The sequence below is a fragment of the Drosophila miranda genome (assembly GCF_003369915.1).
Source record: "Drosophila miranda strain MSH22 chromosome Y unlocalized genomic scaffold, D.miranda_PacBio2.1 Contig_Y1_pilon, whole genome shotgun sequence".
Lineage (NCBI taxonomy): Eukaryota > Metazoa > Arthropoda > Insecta > Diptera > Drosophilidae > Drosophila > Drosophila miranda.
The window spans coordinates 35020384-35040057 of NW_022881603.1; the positions used below are offsets into that span (position 1 = coordinate 35020384).

The window sequence follows — 19674 nt, forward strand, 5'->3', positions numbered from 1 at the left end:
GTGGGGACTCAGCCGAAATAGTCAAAAAATTGTATGAGTGCTTTAGATAAATTTAATGTACGCATCTAATAGAGAATTTGCCAATCGAATTTTCAAGATAGTTTTAGTTTAGGAGATATAAGCACTCAAAGTTTAACATTTTTTCAGTGTGCAAATATTTATTGACTAACTAACTAATTTAGCAAGCTGAGACGGCCAAAGGTCCCACTGTGCCGCTCCAAAGACATCGGCGATCCGCGAACACCGCTTCGACGGTGAAGGCATTTCCGAACAGACGAAACCGAGGGGAAGCGGGGTCGCGGTAGAGACGAAGTACAGGCGAAAAGGGAATTGAAACCCCGCGCGCTCCATCGTACCATTTGGGTCCTAATGTTAGGACCCGCCATAGAACAGCTTTTTGGTCGCTCATGCAACATCTTGGTATTGTATAATCTTTGCTTCGATTGTGCTCAGTGATGGAATTTTTATAATTATTATAGGGTTGCAACATCGATAGTTACTAGGACTAGGACTCTATGACTAGTTTGTACTATCCTACTCGGATTTTCTGTTTTAATTAAATTATGACCTATAAATTAAATATAAATGTAATGAAAACATATCGATAGTTAATGATATCGCACTATCGGCAGTCGATAGTACCACTAACCATACAGTATATAGATGGCCAGTTCATACAACGAAAGCGTCACACACTGGCTAGCGCGTTCAGTACCCCAGAGTGACGTCATCATGAGAGAGAGAGCGCAGAGAGAACATCTTTGCATGTGTTAGTACACACGCAATATGTTTCGACAAAAATATGTGATTGTATGCTTTTTCAGATTTTTTTGAACTCTCTCAGGTCTGGTTCTGTTTTGCCACCAGCATGTTTTAGTGTATGGGTGCACATGCATTCTCACGTACTTTGCGTGTGTGTGTTTAGTATTGCTGGCCGCTAGAACTGAAATTTGAGTTTGGTTCTTGTTTTGGGTCTTTTGATGGACTGATCAACCGCCACAAAATAAATGAAGAATGGTACACTAGGGCGTGGGAAATGAAATAAAAGCTGTTATTTGTTTGATTTATACCACAAAATATAAAATATTACAATAATATAATTACACATTTATTTCCTTATTTTAAACAGGTTTATTATAAATTATAAAAATTATGCAAAAGCCGTCGGTTCTCGACTTTTTTGTTTATTATAACTAAAACACTGATGTATCTAAATATACAATATAAGAAAAAATATATATGTATATACTTAAATAAATATGCATAAATATAAATGGAATTGGTTTTACATATATGTATTTCAAATCAATTGTCAATCGCGCGCTTTCCGACGGGAATCCGCAAAGCAAAATTTAGATGCCGGTCGCACCTTGAATACTCTCATGGACAATACCCATAAATTTTCTAATTCAATTATAAAATATCTTATGTACATACTTATGTACATAAATATTAAAGTTTATTACATTCGGATATTTTATTTTGATATATTTAATCGGCATTTCGAGACAAAGTCTCACAAATTCAATTTAAACGAGGGGGAACGTTGTGAGTTGCTGCGGAGACCGCAACTCTACATTTATACCCGATACTTAGTCAGTAGGGCTCTCCTCCGGCAGACGCCGCTAATATTAAACGACTTTCTTGACAGTGTCAAAAATGAGTAATCATTGTTTTTGTTATTTTTTAAGTTACCTATTTATAGTTTTGTTATTTTTTTTCACTAACTACTTTATAATTAATCCCTGAATGGTTATGAATTAAAAAAATTTGATAAATTTGAACCAAATGCCATTATTTTCTTATCCAAAGTCAAAAAATTTAATTTATTTTCAGTGTGTAAAGAGTTTCTTGACATACTGTATATAATATAAGAAAAAATATATATGTATATACTTAATTAAAACCAATTTGCAATCGACGTTTGCATTATTTACAGCGAAAACATATTGTGTCGTACTCGTGACTAAAAGAGATTCCGAATTCAAACACAGACTAAACGAGGGGGAACGTTGTGAGTTGCTGCGGAGACCGCAACTCTACAAATATACCCGATACTTAGTCAGTAGGGCTCTCCTCCGGCAGACGCCGCTAATATTAAACGACACGACAAAGAGTGCGTGCGAGAGAGAAAGAAAATCAGTCTGAGCGTGCCGTCGGGCGCTGCGTGGCCACTGCAAATTGATTTCTTGCTTTTGGCTACAAAAATGATCCGATCTGACCCAGATTCAGCAATCTGATAGATATGGCCATTTTCTATGATTCTGCGTTTTTAGTTTTCTCGAATGTGCAATATTGTGGATGCAACAGATTTTCGTCTTTTGTGGGGGCGGAAGAGGGTGGGGCGAAATTCGGAGATAGACGTTTTATAGTGAAATCTAACAGAAGTGCGGATACCAAATTTGGTTACTCTAGCCTTAATAGTCTCTGAGATTTGTGGATGCCCCAGATTTTCTTCCTTTGCGGGGACATTTGGACGAGAAACAGACAAGGTCCGATATCACAGGAGTGTGGATACCAAATTTGGTTGCTCTGGCTCTTATAGGTTCTGAGATCCTTGAACTCATATTTTGCAATTGGCAAAACCGTCAATGAAACCTGTATGTTAGAGAGAGACAGAGCGAGAAAGAATAAAATTGTTTTTTTGATTCTGTGTCGGGTATGTGGTCAAGCTGGACTCACTGCAGCACCGTCTATTCAGCATAATGTTTTGGAGGGTGATCCGGTCTTTGACAATCTGCGGTATGAACAGCTCCGTGTCATACCCCGGGCACTCCACCATCACCACGGCCCTTCCCGACAGCAACTGAATTGTGAATGATAGCTCCGCCCGCGGACTTTTGCTCACCACCGCCGGCAACGACGGATTCGATTTTGGTGGTGTGGGTGCCATTGTAATGAATTAACGTACGCCTTCCGATGGGGATAATTTTTACCAAAATTAATATCAATGTTGTAGCAAACTATTTGTGTGATGGCTGTGTAAAAGAACGATGTAAGCAACTAGAAAGAACAACTAGAATGAAGTAAAACAAACTGTGAACTTACTGGAATGTTTCCGACTGTTTTTTGGAAAATTATGATAAAATTTGAATTTGTTGGTCAAAAAAGGGAGGCTTCGATCAAAGACTATACAATACCAAGATGTCGCATGAGGAACAAATGCTTTTTATACCCGATACTCAAAATGAGTATTGGGGTATATTAGATTTGTGGTAAAAGTGGATGTGTGTAACGTCCAGAAGGAATCGTTTCCGACCCCATAAAGTATATATATTCTTGATCAGCATCAATAGCCGAGTCGATTGAGCCCTGTCTGTCTGTCCGTCCGTCCGTCTGTCCGTCTGTCCGTCTTCTTCAGCGCCTAGTGCTCAAAGACTATAAGAGCTAGAGCAACGATGTTTTGGATCCAGACTTCTGTGATATGTCACTGCTACAAAAATATTTCAAAACTTCGCCCCGCCCACTTCCGCCCCCACAAAGGACGAAAATCTGTGGCAGCCACAATTTTAAAGATATGAGAAAACCAAAAACGTAGAATTGTAGAGATTGACCATATCTTTAAGACTGCGGAATCTGAATTGGATCGTATCATTATTATAGCCAGCATCAAGAAAACAATTTCATTTTTTCTCGCCCTGTATCTCTCTAACACACACGTAGCATAGGCGGCTTTGCTTAGAGTAAAGCATTAGCGCCTAGATCTCAGAGACTACAAAAGCTAGAGCAACCAAATTTGGTATCCACACTCCTAATATATCGGACCGAGACGAGGTTGTTTCAAAATTTCGCCACACCCCCTTCCGCCCCCGCAAAGGACGAAAATCTGGGGATATTCAAAAATCTCAGAGACTATTAAGGCTAGAGTAACCAAATTTGGTATACGCACTCCTGTTAGATCTTACTATAAAACGTGTATCTCAAAATTTCGCCCCACCCCCTTCCGCCCACACAAAGGACGAAAATCTGTTGCATCCACAATATTGCACATTCGAGAAAACTAAAAACGCAGAATCATAGATAATGACCATATCTATCAGATTGCTGAATCTGGATCAGATCAGATCATTTTTATAGCCAATAGGAACAAATCAATTTGCAGTGGCTACGCAGCGCCCGACGTCACGCTCAGACTGATTTTCTGTCTCTCTCGCACGCACTCTTTGTCGTGTCGTTTAATATTAGCGGCGTCTGCCGGAGGAGATCCATACTGACTTAGTATCGGGTATAACCGTAGAGTTGCGGTGTCCGCAGCAACTCACAACGTTCCCCGTCGTTCAATTTTCGTTTGACGCTTCATGGTACGGTCGCGCGGGGCTAGTACTTCAATTCTCTTTTACGCTACCTTCGCCTCCGAAGTGCTACTCGGCTTCGTCAATGCCTCAGTCAGCACGAGCTCTAGCCAACCCAGAAATATGCTTGTAGTTGTGTATATGTGTGTATGTCCTAGGTCGGCACGGCCATAAACCGGTTTCGCCCGCAGCATATACGGCTTTTAGCTTCACACACAAGCGCACTGAAAGCATGTCAGTGCCTGCGTGCCGAAACCGTAGGGCAGCGTGGTCGCTGATGTCTTTGGCGCGGCACAGTGGGGACTCAGCCGAAATAGTCAAAAAATTGTATGAGTGCTTTAGATAAATTTAATGTACGCATCTAATAGAGAATTTGCCAATCGAATTTTCAAGATAGTTTTAGTTTAGGAGATATAAGCACTCAAAGTTTAACATTTTTTCAGTGTGCAAATATTTATTGACTAACTAACTAATTTAGCAAGCTGAGACGGCCAAAGGTCCCACTGTGCCGCTCCAAAGACATCGGCGATCCGCGAACACCGCTTCGACGGTGAAGGCATTTCCGAACAGACGAAACCGAGGGGAAGCGGGGTCGCGGTAGAGACGAAGTACAGGCGAAAAGGGAATTGAAACCCCGCGCGCTCCATCGTACCATTTGGGTCCTAGCATTAGGACCCGCCATAGAACAGCTTTTTGGTCGCTCATGCAACATCTTGGTATTGTATAATCTTTGCTTCGATTGTGCTCAGTGATGGAATTTTTATAATTATTATAGGGTTGCAACATCGATAGTTACTAGGACTAGGACTCTATGACTAGTTTGTACTATCCTACTCGTATTTTCTGTTTTAATTAAATTATCACCTATAAATTAAATATAAATGTAATGAAAACATATCGATAGTTAATGATATCGCACTATCGGCAGTCGATAGTAACACTAACCATACTGTATATAGATGGCCAGTTCATACAACGAAAGCGTCACACACTGGCTAGCGCGTTCAGTACCCCAGAGTGACGTCATCATGAGAGATAGAGCGCAGAGAGAACATCTTTGCATGTGTTAGTACACACGCAATATGTTTCGACAAAAATATGTGATTGTATGCTTTTTCAGATTTTTTTGAACTCTCTCAGGTCTGGTTCTGTTTTGCCACCAGCATGTTTTAGTGTATGGGTGCACATGCATTCTCACGTACTTTGCGTGTGTGTGTTTAGTATTGCTGGCCGCTAGAACTGAAATTTGAGTTTGGTTCTTGTCTTGGGTCTTTTGATGGACTGACCTACCGCCACAAAATAAATGAAGAATGGTACACTAGGGCGTGGGAAATGAAATAAAAGCTGTTATTTGTTTGATTTATACCACAAAATATAAAATATTACAATAATATAATTACACATTTATTTCCTTATTTTAAACAGGTTTATTATAAATTATAAAAATTATGCAAACGCCGTCGGTTCTCGACTTTTTTGTTTATTATAACTAAAACAATGATGTATCTAAATATACAATATAAGAAAAAATATATATATACTTAAATAAATATGCATAAATATAAATGGAATTGGTTTTACATATATGTATTTCAAATCAATTGTCAATCGCGCGCTTTCCGACGGGAATCCGCAAAGCAAAATTTAGATGCCGGTCGCACCTTGAATACTCTCATGGACAATACCCATAAATTTTCTAATTCAATTATAAAATATCTTATGTACATACATATGTACATAAATATTAAAGTTTATTACATTCGTATATTTTATTTTGATATATTTAATCGGCATTTCGAGACAAAGTCTCACAAATTCAATTTAAACGAGGGGGAACGTTGTGAGTTGCTGCGGAGACCGCAACTCTACATTTATACCCGATACTTAGTCAGTAGGGCTCTCCTCCGGCAGACGCCGCTAATATTAAACGACTTTCTTGACAGTGTCAAAAATGAGTAATCATTGTTTTTGTTATTTTTTAAGTTACCTATTTATAGTTTTGTTATTTTTTTTTCACTAACTACTTTATAATTAATCCCTGAATGGTTATGAATTAAAAAAATTTGATAAATTTGAACCAAAGGCCATTATTTTCTTATCCAAAGTCAAAAAATTTAATTTATTTTCAGTGTGTAAAGAGTTTCTTGACATACTGTATATAATATAAGAAAAAATATACATATATGTATATACTTAATTAAAACCAATTTGCAATCGACGTTTGCATTATTTACAGCGAAAACATATTGTGTCGTACTCGTGACTAAAAGAGATTCCGAATTCAAACACAGACTAAACGAGGGGGAACGTTGTGAGTTGCTGCGGAGACCGCAACTCTACAAATATACCCGATACTTAGTCAGTAGGGCTCTCCTCCGGCAGACGCCGCTAATATTAAACGACACGACAAAGAGTGCGTGCGAGAGAGAAAGAAAATCAGTCTGAGCGTGCCGTCGGGCGCTGCGTGGCCACTGCAAATTGATTTCTTGCTTTTGGCTACAAAAATGATCCGATCTGACCCAGACTCAGCAATCTGATAGATATGGCCATTTTCTATGATTCTGCGTTTTTAGTTTTCTCGAATGTGCAATATTGTGGATGCAACAGATTTTCGTCTTTTGTGGGGGCGGAAGAGGGTGGGGCGAAATTCGGAGATATACGTTTTATAGTGAAATCTAACAGAAGTGCGGATACCAAATTTGGTTACTCTAGCCTTAATAGTCTCTGAGATTTGTGGATGCCCCAGATTTTCTTCCTTTGCGGGGACATTTGGACGAGAAAAAGACAAGGTCCGATATCACAGGAGTGTGGATACCAAATTTGGTTGCTCTGGCTCTTATAGGTTCTGAGATCCTTGAACTCATATTTTGCAATTGGCAAAACCGTCAATGAAACCTGTATGTTAGAGAGAGACAGAGCGAGAAAGAATAAAATTGTTTTTTTGATTCTGGCTATAATAATTATACGATCTGGTTGAGATTTTACACTTTAGAACATATAGTCATCCTCTACGATTCTGCGTTTTTGGTTTCGTCCTTTGTGGGGGCGGAAGTGGGCGGGGCGAACTTTTGAAATATTTTTGTAGCAGTGACATATCACAGAAGTCTGGATCCAAAACATCGTTGCTCTAGCTCTTATAGTCTTTGAGCACTAGGCGCTGAAGGGGACGGACAGACGGACGGACGGACGGACGGACAGACAGGGCTCAATCGACTCGGCTATTGATGCTGATCAAGCATATATATACTTTATGGGGTCGGAAACGATTCCTTCTGGACGTTACACACATCCACTTTTACCACAAATCTAATATACCCCAATACTCATTTTGAGTATCGGGTATAAAAATAGGGAAATTCCGCTCAGCGGTAGTCCTTACATTTCAGTTTCCCACAGAAAAGCGGTTTCCATAAGTGTTTTCCAAACAATTCCAGATGCCCATGACGCATTTTAGTGCTTAACCAGAAGGCCAAGAAAAAGTGGAAAGAGCCACTTCCAAGAAATAAATATATGTAGGTAACAATAAAATTGCTGATCGGAGTAGGGGCTTAATCGACTACAATGCATCCATTTCCTTGATATAGCATCAAATTTATATCGATTGTTTTGATCTTCCACCAGTCCAATATACCCATGACCCATGGGGCAGAGATAAAAAACAGGCCAGCCCAGAACTACAATACATTAATTAGCGAGCAGTTTCCGCCGTCTTCAGCTTTGATCTTTATTTGCGGCTAATCTATGGATTTTTGGGTAAGCAGACCCCAGCATAAATGTCTTGAAAGGCTATTCAAAGAGCAATTATAATTAAAATATCTACGCAATGCAGAACAGATATTTTGTGCAATAGAAACTGACTTTACGGCCTGATGGACCCCAGACAGCGAAGGCGCATTGCGCATTGCCATCCAAAAATATCGCGGAAAAACTCGTCAAGATTGCCATTTAATTGCCGACTACAAACCGGACCGGACTGCACTCCGCCGCACTCTTCACTGCCCGGGACCCGATAGTCCTAATTGAGCTGTACCTCCCCTGTATCTTCTCCTCTGAGATCATCTTAATCATTGTACGAATATCAAGAACATGCTCGCTCGTAGACATTCCATTTGGCAGGGAGCAGCTTTTTATCTCGGTTCCGCCCCTAATGTGTTTTTCTTTTCGCATCCCGTCTTGTGTATTTTTGTTAGACCCCCCCGTCTGCCCAACGAGTCTTTTCCCAGTGTTTTTATACCCGATACTCAAAATAAGTATTGGGGTATATTAGTTTTGTGGTAAAAGTAGATGTGTGTAACGTCCAGATGGAATCGTTTCCGACCCCATAAAGTATATATATTCTTGATCAGCATCAATAGCCGAGTCGATTGAGCCCTGTCTGTCTGTACGTCTGTCCGTCCGTCCGTCTGTCCGTCCCCTTCAGCGCCTAGTGCTCAAAGACTATAAGAGCTAGAGCAACGATGTTTTGGATCCAGACTTCTGTGATATGTCACTGCTACAAAAATATTTCAAAACTTCGCCCCGCCCACTTCCGCCCCCACAAAGGACGAAGCCAAAAACACAGAATCGTAGAGGATGACTATATGTTCTAAAGTGTAAAATCTCAACCAGATCGTATAATTATTATAGCCAGAATCAAAAAAACAATTTTATTCTTTCTCGCTCTGTCTCTCTCTAACATACAGGTTTCATGGGCGGTTTTGCCAATTGCAAAATATGAGTTCAAGGATCTCAGAACCTATAAGAGCCAGAGCAACCAAATTTGGTATCCACACTCCTGTGATATCGGACCTTGACCGTTTCGTGTCCACATTTCGCCACACCCCCTTCCGCCCCCGCAAAGGACGAAAATCTGGGGCATCCATAAATCTCAGAGACTATTAAGGCTAGAGTAACCAAATTTGGTATCCGCACTTCTGTTAGATCGCACTATAAAATGTATATCTCCGAATTTCGCCCCACCCCCTTCCGCCCCCACAAAGGACGAAAATCTGTTGCATCCACAATATTGCACATTCGAGAAAACTAAAAACGCAGAATCATAGAAAATGCCCATATCTATCAGATTGCTGAATCTGGGTCAGATCGGATCATTTTTGTAGCCAAAAGCAAGAAATCAATTTGCAGTGGCCACGCAGCGCCCGACGGCACGCTCAGACTGATTTTCTTTCTCTCTCGCACGCACTCTTTGTCGTGTCGTTTAATATTAGCGGCGTCTGCCGGAGGAGAGCCCTACTGACTAAGTATCGGGTATAAATGTAGAGTTGCGGTCTCCGCAGCAACTCACAACGTTCCCCCTCGTTTAAATTGAATTTGTGAGACTTTGTCTCGAAATGCTGATTAAATATATCAAAATAAAATATCCGAATGTAATAAACTTTAATATTTATGTACATATGTATGTACATAAGATATTTTATAATTGAATTAGAAAATTTATGGGTATTGTCCATGAGAGTATTCAAGGTGCGACCGGCATCTAAATTTTGCTTTGCGGATTCCCGTCGGAAAGCGCGCGATTGACAATTGATTTGAAATACATATATGTAAAACCAATTCCATTTATATTTATGCATATTTATTTAAGTATATATATATTTTTTCTTATATTGTATATTTAGATACATCATTGTTTTAGTTATAATAAACAAAAAAGTCGAGAACCGACGGCGTTTGCATAATTTTTATAATTTATAATAAACCTGTTTAAAATAAGGAAATAAATGTGTAATTATATTATTGTAATATTTTATATTTTGTGGTATAAATCAAACAAATAACAGCTTTTATTTCATTTCCCGCGCCCTAGTGTACCATACCCCCACCCCCTGCCCGTTCTTCATTTATTTTGTGGCGGTAGGTCAGTCCATCAAAAGACCCAAAACAAGAACCAAACTCAAATTTCAGTTCTAGCGGCCAGCAATACTAAACACACACACGCAAAGTACGTGAGAATGCATGTGCACCCATACACTAAAACATGCTGGTGGCAAAACAGAACCAGACCTGAGAGAGTTCAAAAAATCTGAAAAAGCATACAATCACATATTTTTGTCGACACATATTGCGTGTGCACTAACACATGCAAAGATGTTCTCTCTGCGCTCTCTCTCTCATGATGACGTCACTCTGGGGTACTGAACGCGCTAGCCAGTGTGTGACGCTTTCGTTGTATGAACTGGCCATCTATATACTGTATGGTTAGTGGTACTATCGACTGCCGATAGTGCGATATCATTAACTATCGATATGTTTTCATTACATATATATTTAATTTATAGGTGATAATTTAATTAAAACAGAAAATACGAGTAGGATAGCACAGACTAGTCATAGAGTCCTAGCATTGCACTGCACCAGACGTTTTTCTGAGATAAAACCATATAAAAAAAACTATCGATGTTGCAGCCCTATAATAATTATAAAAATTCCATCACCGAGCACAATCGAAGCCTCTCTTTTTTGACCAACAAATTCAGTCGGAAACATTCCAGTAAGTTCACAGTTTGTTTTACTTCATTCTAGTTGTTCTTTCTAGTTGCTTACATCGTTCTTATACACAGCCATCACACAAATAGTTTGCTACAACATTGATATTAATTTTGGTAAAAATTATCTCCATCGGAAGGCGTACGTTAATTCATTACAATGGCACCCACACCACCAAAATCGAATCCGTCGTTGCCGGCGGTGGTGAGCAAAAGTCCGCGGGCGGAGCTATCATTCACAATTCAGTTGCTGTCGGGAAGGGCCGTGGTGATGGTGGAGTGCCCGGGGTATGACACGGAGCTGTTCATACCGCAGATTGTCAAAGACCGGATCACCCTCCAAAACATTATGCTGTATACCCGACCGTTCAACCTGTGAGCAGTCCGCCGGTGCGAGCACCGAAGAGGATGATTTCGTCTACACTACCACCACCTCTGGCAAGGAGCACTCCAACTTCACTTTCTGCCAACAAAACCGTTGAGCTGACACCAGAACCAGCGCGTTGCCAAGCAATTCCAACTTCACTTTCTATTCGTCGAATCCGCGCTGCCGACAAAACCGTTGAGCTGACACCAGAGCCAGCGCGTTGCCAAGCAATTCCATTCGAATCCGAGATACAGGACGTATCTCTTCATGTGAACCAGTCCTATTCGAACTCCAGCTTAGAATCCCATCCTCCGCTTCTGCCGCCTGAAGTTTTGAGCATCACAGACGCGAGGATGAGTGTGTCGAGCACACCCAACTCTAATTTGAACGCAAGCCCACCTCTGAGAAGCTCAATACGGGTGAAGCCGCCGGAGCGCACTTACGCGCGTCGTAAGACCGACAATACCGGCAAAGCCAAGCCGACGAAATGGTCGCCGGTGCAAAACAAGAAACGGCAACCACTATCTGCAACGAAGGGTCCAAATCCGAGCATGCATATAGAAGTGCGCAGGCGGTTTGCCCAATGGAACATAGCCGAAGAGTTGGTCCAACAGTTTCAGGAGGCCTGCATGGATAGGCGTTCCTCCACAGTGCCTAACTACATAGAGCTGTCCGCCAGCCCTCAGCTGCAACTAGACCACGAGGTGAAGGCTTTGCTGGCAAGACAATAGCGTTTAGATACGGTAAATAAAAAGCCAATGAAATGGATGAAGCGCACGTGATTTATTGCCGCTGATTTGTCTACGTTTTCAAAATTTACTGTTCGCCCTTCAAGTTAATTGCAATATGTCTTAGGGTGTAGCAGCGTATTAAATGTCCCTTTCATGAAGAAACATTTTTTTTAGTCCTACTTAGTCGTAGTTAGCCCTACTATATGTACAAATCTACCTAAAGATAATAAATTTAAATAATTATAATTTAGTACGATAAAACGTAATTGTAATTGGGAACCCAAGACCCGGACCAGAGGCCTCTAAGAGCTGCGACAACGGAAGCAGGCTTTGAATCCCCGCTTAATAGCTCGTATGTTGTGTACGACCTCCTCCTATCATAAAGAATAATCATTAGATCCATTAAACGACAGAATACGATCACTTACCTGCATCAGATTGAAGCACATGGCAATCACGGCCATTCCCAGCAATAGATATACGGCACAGAGAATAAAGCTGACCTCAACTTTGTCCCTATCGGCGGTTATCTATCAAGAGAAAGTTCATAGACGGTTCTTATTTGTATTCGTGATGATCTTACCACCCGGTCGCCTGGCACCAAATCACCAAATCCAATACTGCTGAGCGAGATTAAGCAAAAGTAACTGCCATCCAAGTAGTTCCAGTCCTCCCAGCGACCGAAGAGCAAGGCACCCCACAGAATGTACCTGAAAGAGAAGGAGTGCAGCGTGTTTAAGGGATCTGTGTGTGGCAGCATTTTAAGAAGTCTGCAGCTCTTACCCGACCATGACAAAATTGCAGACTGTCAGAGGGACAGTTATCTCATCCGTGCTGCCGCGTATCTCTCGCTCAATATCCGAATCGGATCCGCTGTACGCCACATCCACGATGCTGGAGCTGTGATAAGAGCTCTTCGTGTAGTCGGTGCTACTGCTGCTGTTGCTGTTGCTGTTGGTGGTAGAGCTGCTGCTGGAGTAGCTACTGCTTCCGCCGCCACTCTCCATGTGGTGCATTTGGAGCTGAAATTATATGTGTGATGATATCCCACTTGATGAGAGACGCTCTCACTCACCGCCCGCGCAAGATGTCGCATCTTTCGTCTCTCCCGTATTATCCGGCGCTTGGCCACTCCAGGACATATGCGGCACAGGCAGACCTTGGAGTAAATCCACTTGAAGGACTTGGCCAGCACATCGCCAATGTTTGAGAGGTAGAGCAGGAACAAAGGCATCCCGATTATCGCATACAGAATGGTCGCCAGCTTACCCCACTCGGAGTGGGTTGTTATGTTACCATATCGATCGTTGTGATGACGGTCAGCGAATAGAGAAAGGCCCCCGAGAAGCTCCATTGCTCCACATCGGGTCCCTTCAGTTGCTTCTTAACAATCGCCCGCTGGTACTCCAGAAGTACGTCATTGACACTAAAAGCGTAGAATAGTCTAGTTTAGTTTATGATTTGCTCAGTTGTTAGCTATATGTCACCGTTTCCTGTAGGCCTTGTGGTCGAAGAAACTAATGTTTTCGGCCGTCAACTCCCAGATGCGCGTGAGGCACTCCCCGCTGACATTGCGCTCGATGAACCGATTCGGCTTCTCCGACCTGAGTCGCTCGTATTCGAAGATTTCGATGGCCTGGAATATAAAGGCGCCGCCAATCGTGTAGAAGGTGACTAGCAGTATGATGCCCACATTGCTGAACATGAAGGCCGTGAAGTGGCGGCAGTGATCCTTGAATCGTTGAAATGCTGGCTTCTCCTTCCGGCGTTCCACTGGCGTTTGCTTGGACATGCTTCGAGCCGAGTGTCCTGCGCCTGGCCCCCATTGGCATTGTGCGTTTGGGGAGACGATGGGACCGCAGTAGAGCTGTAAATATACGATATGAGGGCTTGAGTGACGCCCCAAAGGATTTCCTGCACACCTATCGCTAAATATATTCGTGATTACTCGCAGTTTAGCCCAAACACACAAAGTGGTAAATAAACAAAACGCTGGCTATATTATCAAAGTGCTTAGCCTTAGCGGCCATAAATCTTTGCGAGCAATGGACGGATTCGGAACGTACGAATGAGTGTTCATGTGTGTGCCCGTACGAGTATGCTGCCTTGCCTGTACGAGTAGGTGTTTTATTTTTATAGTCTAGTCTGGTATTATCGTGCAATATACGATCTGCAACGCATACTCGTAAAGATCTTGATACATTGTTTTAGTGCTGTCCGGACAGAGTTTGTATACCATTTTGCACCTACTCGTAGTTTACGAGTACATATGTACATATGTATGTACATGCTATGCTACACAGAATTTCCAGGCGATCAGAGATTCCATTCCATTCCGCATTGCGTAGTGAATTCATGCGTGTGAATATGCGTGCGGATTAATCAAGAGAAAATATTCATATAAATAGTAATAATTAAGCTGGCAACTACTGAATGAATGAAAGAAGGGTAGCTGTGCTTCAAATGAAACGGAGATTCTTGTAATTTCTTAGTGAACGGACTTATCTATTAGAATGTGAAATTTTGGTTCCATGCACTCGCTGTTTCCACTGTTTTCCTCAGTAAGTAGCGCCCCGGCGGAGTGAGCGAGTCGAAACAGCTCTAATATTTGTCGTTAGATAGAAAAAGAATGAAGGAATAAATTGTACAAGTCACATAGATCTCTTCACAACATTGTACATATGCTGGGTACCAGGTGTGTGTTGCGGGAAGTGCTTTTGCTTGTAATGGATTGTTGCTGATGTTGTAATCGCCCTTAAAATCAGCAGGCGAACAAAAAAATGTAGATAGCAGAATGAACGAGGGGGAACGTTGAGTTGCTGCGGACACCGCAACTCTACAGTTATCCCCGATACTAAGTCAGTATGGCTCTCCTCCGGCAGACGCCGCTAATATTAAACGACACGACAAGGAGTGCGTGCGAGAGAGACAGAAAATCAGTCTGAGCGTGACGTCGGGCGCTGCGTAGCCAGTGCAAATTGATTTGTTCCTTTTGGCTATAAAAATGATCTGATCTGATCCAGATTCAGCAACCTGATAGATATGGTCATTATCTATCATTCTGCGTTTTTAGTTTTCTCGAATCTGCAATATTGTGGATGCAACAGATTTTCGTTTTTTGTGGGGGCGGAAGGGGGTGTGGCGAAATTTTGACAAAAAATGGTCTAGTTCCGATATCACAGGAGCTTGGATACCAAATTTGGTTGCTCTGGCTCTTATAGGTTCTGAGATCCTTGAACTCATATTTTGCAATTGGCAAAACCGCCCATGAAACCTGTATGTTAGAGAGAGACAGAGCGAGAAAGAATAAAATTGTTTTTTTGATTCTGGCTATAATAATTATACGATCTGGTTGAGATTTTACACCTTAGAACATATAGTCATCCTCTACGATTCTGCGTTTTTGGTTTCGTCCTTTGTGGGGGCGGAAGTGGGCGGGGCGAAGTTTTGAAATATTTTTGTAGCAGTGATGCTGATCAAGAATATATATACTTTATGGGGTCGGAAACGATTCCATCTGGACGTTACACACATCTACTTTTACCACAAAACTAATATACCCCAATACTTATTTTGAGTATCGGGTATAAAAACACTGGGAAAAGACTCGTTGGGCAGACGGGGGGGTCTAACAAAAATACACAAGACGGGATGCGAAAAGAAAAACACATTAGGGGCGGAACCGAGATAAAAAGCTGCTCCCTGCCAAATGGAATGTCTACGAGCGAGCATGTTCTTGATATTCGTACAATGATTAAGATGATCTCAGAGGAGAAGATACAGGGGAGGTACAGCTCAATTAGGACTATCGGGTCCCGGGCAGTGAAGAGTGCGGCGGAGTGCAGTCCGGTCCGGTTTGTAGTCGGCAATTAAATGGCAATCTTGACGAGTTTTTCCGCGATATTTTTGGATGGCAAAGCGCAATGCGCCTTCGCTGTCTGGGGTCCATCAGGCCGTAAAGTCAGTTTCTATTGCACAAAATATCTGTTCTGCATTGCGTAGATATTTTAATTATAATTGCTCTTTGAATAGCCTTTCAAGACATTTATGCTGTGGTCTGCTTACCCAAAAATCCATAGATTAGCCGCAAATAAAGATCAAAGCTGAAGACGGCGGAAACTGCTCGCTAATTAATGTATTGTAGTTCTGGGCTGGCCTGTTTTTTGTCTCTGCCCCATGGGTCATGGGTATATTGGACTGGTGGAAGATCAAAACAATCGATATAAATTTGATGCTATATCAAGGAAATGGATGCATTGTAGTCGATTAAGCCCCTACTCCGATCAGCAATTTTATTGTTACCTACATATATTTATTTCTTGGTAGTGGCTCTTTCCACTTTTTCTTGGCCTTCTAGTTAAGCACTAAAATGCGTCATGGGCATCTGGAATTGTTTGGAAAACACTTATGGAAACCGCTTTTCTGTGGGAAACTGAAATGTAAGGACTACCGCTGAGCGGAATTTCCCTATTTTTATACCCGATACTCAAAATGAGTATTGGGGTATATTAGATTTGTGGTAAAAGTGGATGTGTGTAACGTCCAGAAGGAATCGTTTCCGACCCCATAAAGTATATATATTCTTGATCAGCATCAATAGCCGAGTCGATTGAGCCCTGTCTGTCTGTCCGTCTGTCCGTCCGTCCGTCCGTCCGTCCGTCCGTCCCCTTCAGCGCCTAGTGCTCAAAGACTATAAGAGCTAGAGCAACGATGTTTTGGATCCAGACATCTGTGATATGTCACTGCTACAAAAATATTTCAAAACTTTGCCCCGCCCACTTCCGCCCCCACAAAGGACGAAAATCTGTGACATCCACATTTTTAAAGATACGATAAAACCAAAAACGCAGAATCGTAGAGGATGACTATATGTTCTAGAGTGTAAAATCTCAACCAGATCGTATAATTATTATAGCCAGAATCAAGAAAACAATTTCATTCTTTCTCGCTCTGTCTCTCTCTAACACACAGGTTTCATGGTCGGCTTTGCCAATTGCAAAATATGAGTTCAAGGATCTCAGAACCTATAAGAGCCAGAGCAACCAAATTTGGTATCCACACTCCTGTGATATCGGACCTTGACCGTTTCGTGTCCAAATTTCGCCACACCCCCTTCCGCCCACGCAAAGGACGAAAATCTGGGGCATCCACAAATCTCAGAGACTATTAAGGCTAGAGTAACCAAATTTGGTATCCGCACTTCTGTTAGATCTCACTATAAAACGTTTATCTCAGAATTTCGCCCCACCCCCTTCCGCCCCCACAAAGAACGAAAATCTGTTGCATCCACAATATTGCACATTCGAAAAAACTAAAAACGCAGAATCATAGATAATGACTATAATTGAAGCACATGGCAATCACGGCCATTCCCAGCAATAGATATACGGCACAGAGAATAAAGCTGACCTCAACTTTGTCCCTATCGGCGGTTATCTATCAAGAGAAAGTTCATAGACGGTTCTTATTTGTATTCGTGATGATCTTACCACCCGGTCGCCTGGCACCAAATCACCAAATCCAATACTGCTGAGCGAGATTAAGCAAAAGTAACTGCCATCCAAGTAGTTCCAGTCCTCCCAGCGACCGAAGAGCAAGGCACCCCACAGAATGTACCTGAAAGAGAAGGAGTGCAGCGTGTTTAAGGGATCTGTGTGTGGCAGCATTTTAAGAAGTCTGCAGCTCTTACCCGACCATGACAAAAATGCAGACTGTCAGAGGGACAGTTATCTCATCCGTGCTGCCGCGTATCTCTCGCTCAATATCCGAATCGGATCCGCTGTACGCCACATCCACGATGCTGGAGCTGTGATAAGAGCTCTTCGTGTAGTCGGTGCTACTGCTGCTGTTGCTGTTGCTGTTGGTGGTAGAGCTGCTGCTGGAGTAGCTACTGCTTCCGCCGCCACTCTCCATGTGGTGCATTTGGAGCTGAAATTATATGTGTGATGATATCCCACTTGATGAGAGACGCTCTCACTCACCGCCCGCGCAAGATGTCGCATCTTTCGTCTCTCCCGTATTATCCGGCGCTTGGCCACTCCAGGACATATGCGGCACAGGCAGACCTTGGAGTAAATCCACTTGAAGGACTTGGCCAGCACATCGCCAATGTTTGAGAGGTAGAGCAGGAACAAAGGCATCCCGATTATCGCATACAGAATGGTCGCCAGCTTACCCCACTCGGAGTGGGTTGTTATGTTATCATATCGATAGTTGTGATGACGGTCAGCGAATAGAGAAAGGCCCCCGAGAAGCTCCATTGCTCCACATCGGGTCCCTTCAGTTGCTTCTTAACAATCGCCCGCTGGTACTCCAGAAGTACGTCATTGACACTAAAAGCGTAGAATAGTCTAGTTTAGTTTATGATTTGCTCAGTTGTTAGCTATATGTCACCGTTTCCTGTAGGCCTTGTGGTCGAAGAAACTAATGTTTTCGGCCGTCAACTCCCAGATGCGCGTGAGGCACTCCCCGCTGACATTGCGCTCGATGAACCGATTCGGCTTCTCCGACCAGAGTCGCTCGTTTTTGAAGATTTCGATGGCCTGGAATATAAAGGCGCCGCCAATCGTGTAGAAGGTGACTAGCAGCATGATGCCCACATTGCTGAACATGAAGGCCGTGAAGTGGCGGCAGTGATCCTTGAATCGTTGAAATGCTGGCTTCTCCTTCCGGCGTTCCACTGGCGTTTGCTTGGACATGCTTCGAGCCGAGTGTCCTGCGCCTGGCCCCCATTGGCATTGTGCGTTTGGGGAGACGATGGGACCGCAGTAGAGCTGTAAATATACGATATGAGGGCTTGAGTGACGCCCCAAAGGATTTCCTGCACACCTATCGCTAAATATATTCGTGATTACTCGCATTTTAGCCCAAACACACAAAGTGGTAAATAAACAAAACGCTGGCTATATTATCAAAGTGCTTAGCCTTAGCGGCCATAAATCTTTGCGAGCAATGGACGGATTCGGAACGTACGAATGAGTGTTCATGTGTGTGCCCGTACGAGTATGCTGCCTTGCCTGTACGAGTAGGTGTTTTATTTTTATAGTCTAGTCTGGTATTATCGTGCAATATACGATCTGCAACGCATACTCGTAAAGATCTTGATACATTGTTTTAGTGCTGTCCGGACAGAGTTTGGATACCATTTTGCACCTACTCGTAGTTTACAAGTACATATGTACATATGTATGTACATGCTATGCTACACAGAATTTCCAGGCGATCAGAGATTCCATTCCATTCCGCATTGCGTAGTGAATTCATGCGTGTGAATATGCGTGCGGATTAATCAAGAGAAAATATTCATATAAATAGTAATAATTAAGCTGGCAACTACTGAATGAATGAAAGAAGGGTAGCTGTGCTTCAAATGAAACGGAGATTCTTGTAATTTCTTAGTGAACGGACTTATCTATTAGAATGTGAAATTTTGGTTCCATGCACTCGCTGTTTCCACTGTTTTCCTCAGTAAGTAGCGCCCCGGCGGAGTGAGCGAGTCGAAACAGCTCTAATATTTGTCGTTAGATAGAAAAAGAATGAAGGAATAAATTGTACAAGTCACATAGATCTCTTCACAACATTGTACATATGCTGGGTACCAGGTGTGTGTTGCGGGAAGTGCTTTTGCTTGTAATGGATTGTTGCTGATGTTGTAATCGCCCTTAAAATCAGCAGGCGAACAAAAAAATGTAGATAGCAGAATGAACGAGGGGGAACGTTGAGTTGCTGCGGACACCGCAACTCTACAGTTATACCCGATACTAAGTCAGTATGGCTCTCCTCCGGCAGACGCCGCTAAT

General features: G+C 42.4%; 1 protein-coding gene and 1 pseudogene across 1 annotated transcript; both read right to left on the reverse strand.

Annotated features, from left to right (window-relative positions):
* Positions 1-11908: 11908 nt before the first annotated feature.
* LOC117191755 lies at positions 11909-18058 on the reverse strand (annotated as a pseudogene).
* A 10-nt stretch (positions 18059-18068) lies between these two features.
* Positions 18069-18573, reverse strand: LOC117191637. The gene is made up of 2 exons (XM_033396448.1): positions 18269-18573; positions 18069-18207 (listed from the first exon to the last, which is right to left on the reverse strand). The coding sequence occupies exons 1-2, from the start codon at positions 18571-18573 to the stop codon at positions 18069-18071; spliced, it is 444 nt and encodes a 147-aa protein (XP_033252339.1).
* Between the last annotated feature and the right edge of the window lie 1101 nt (positions 18574-19674).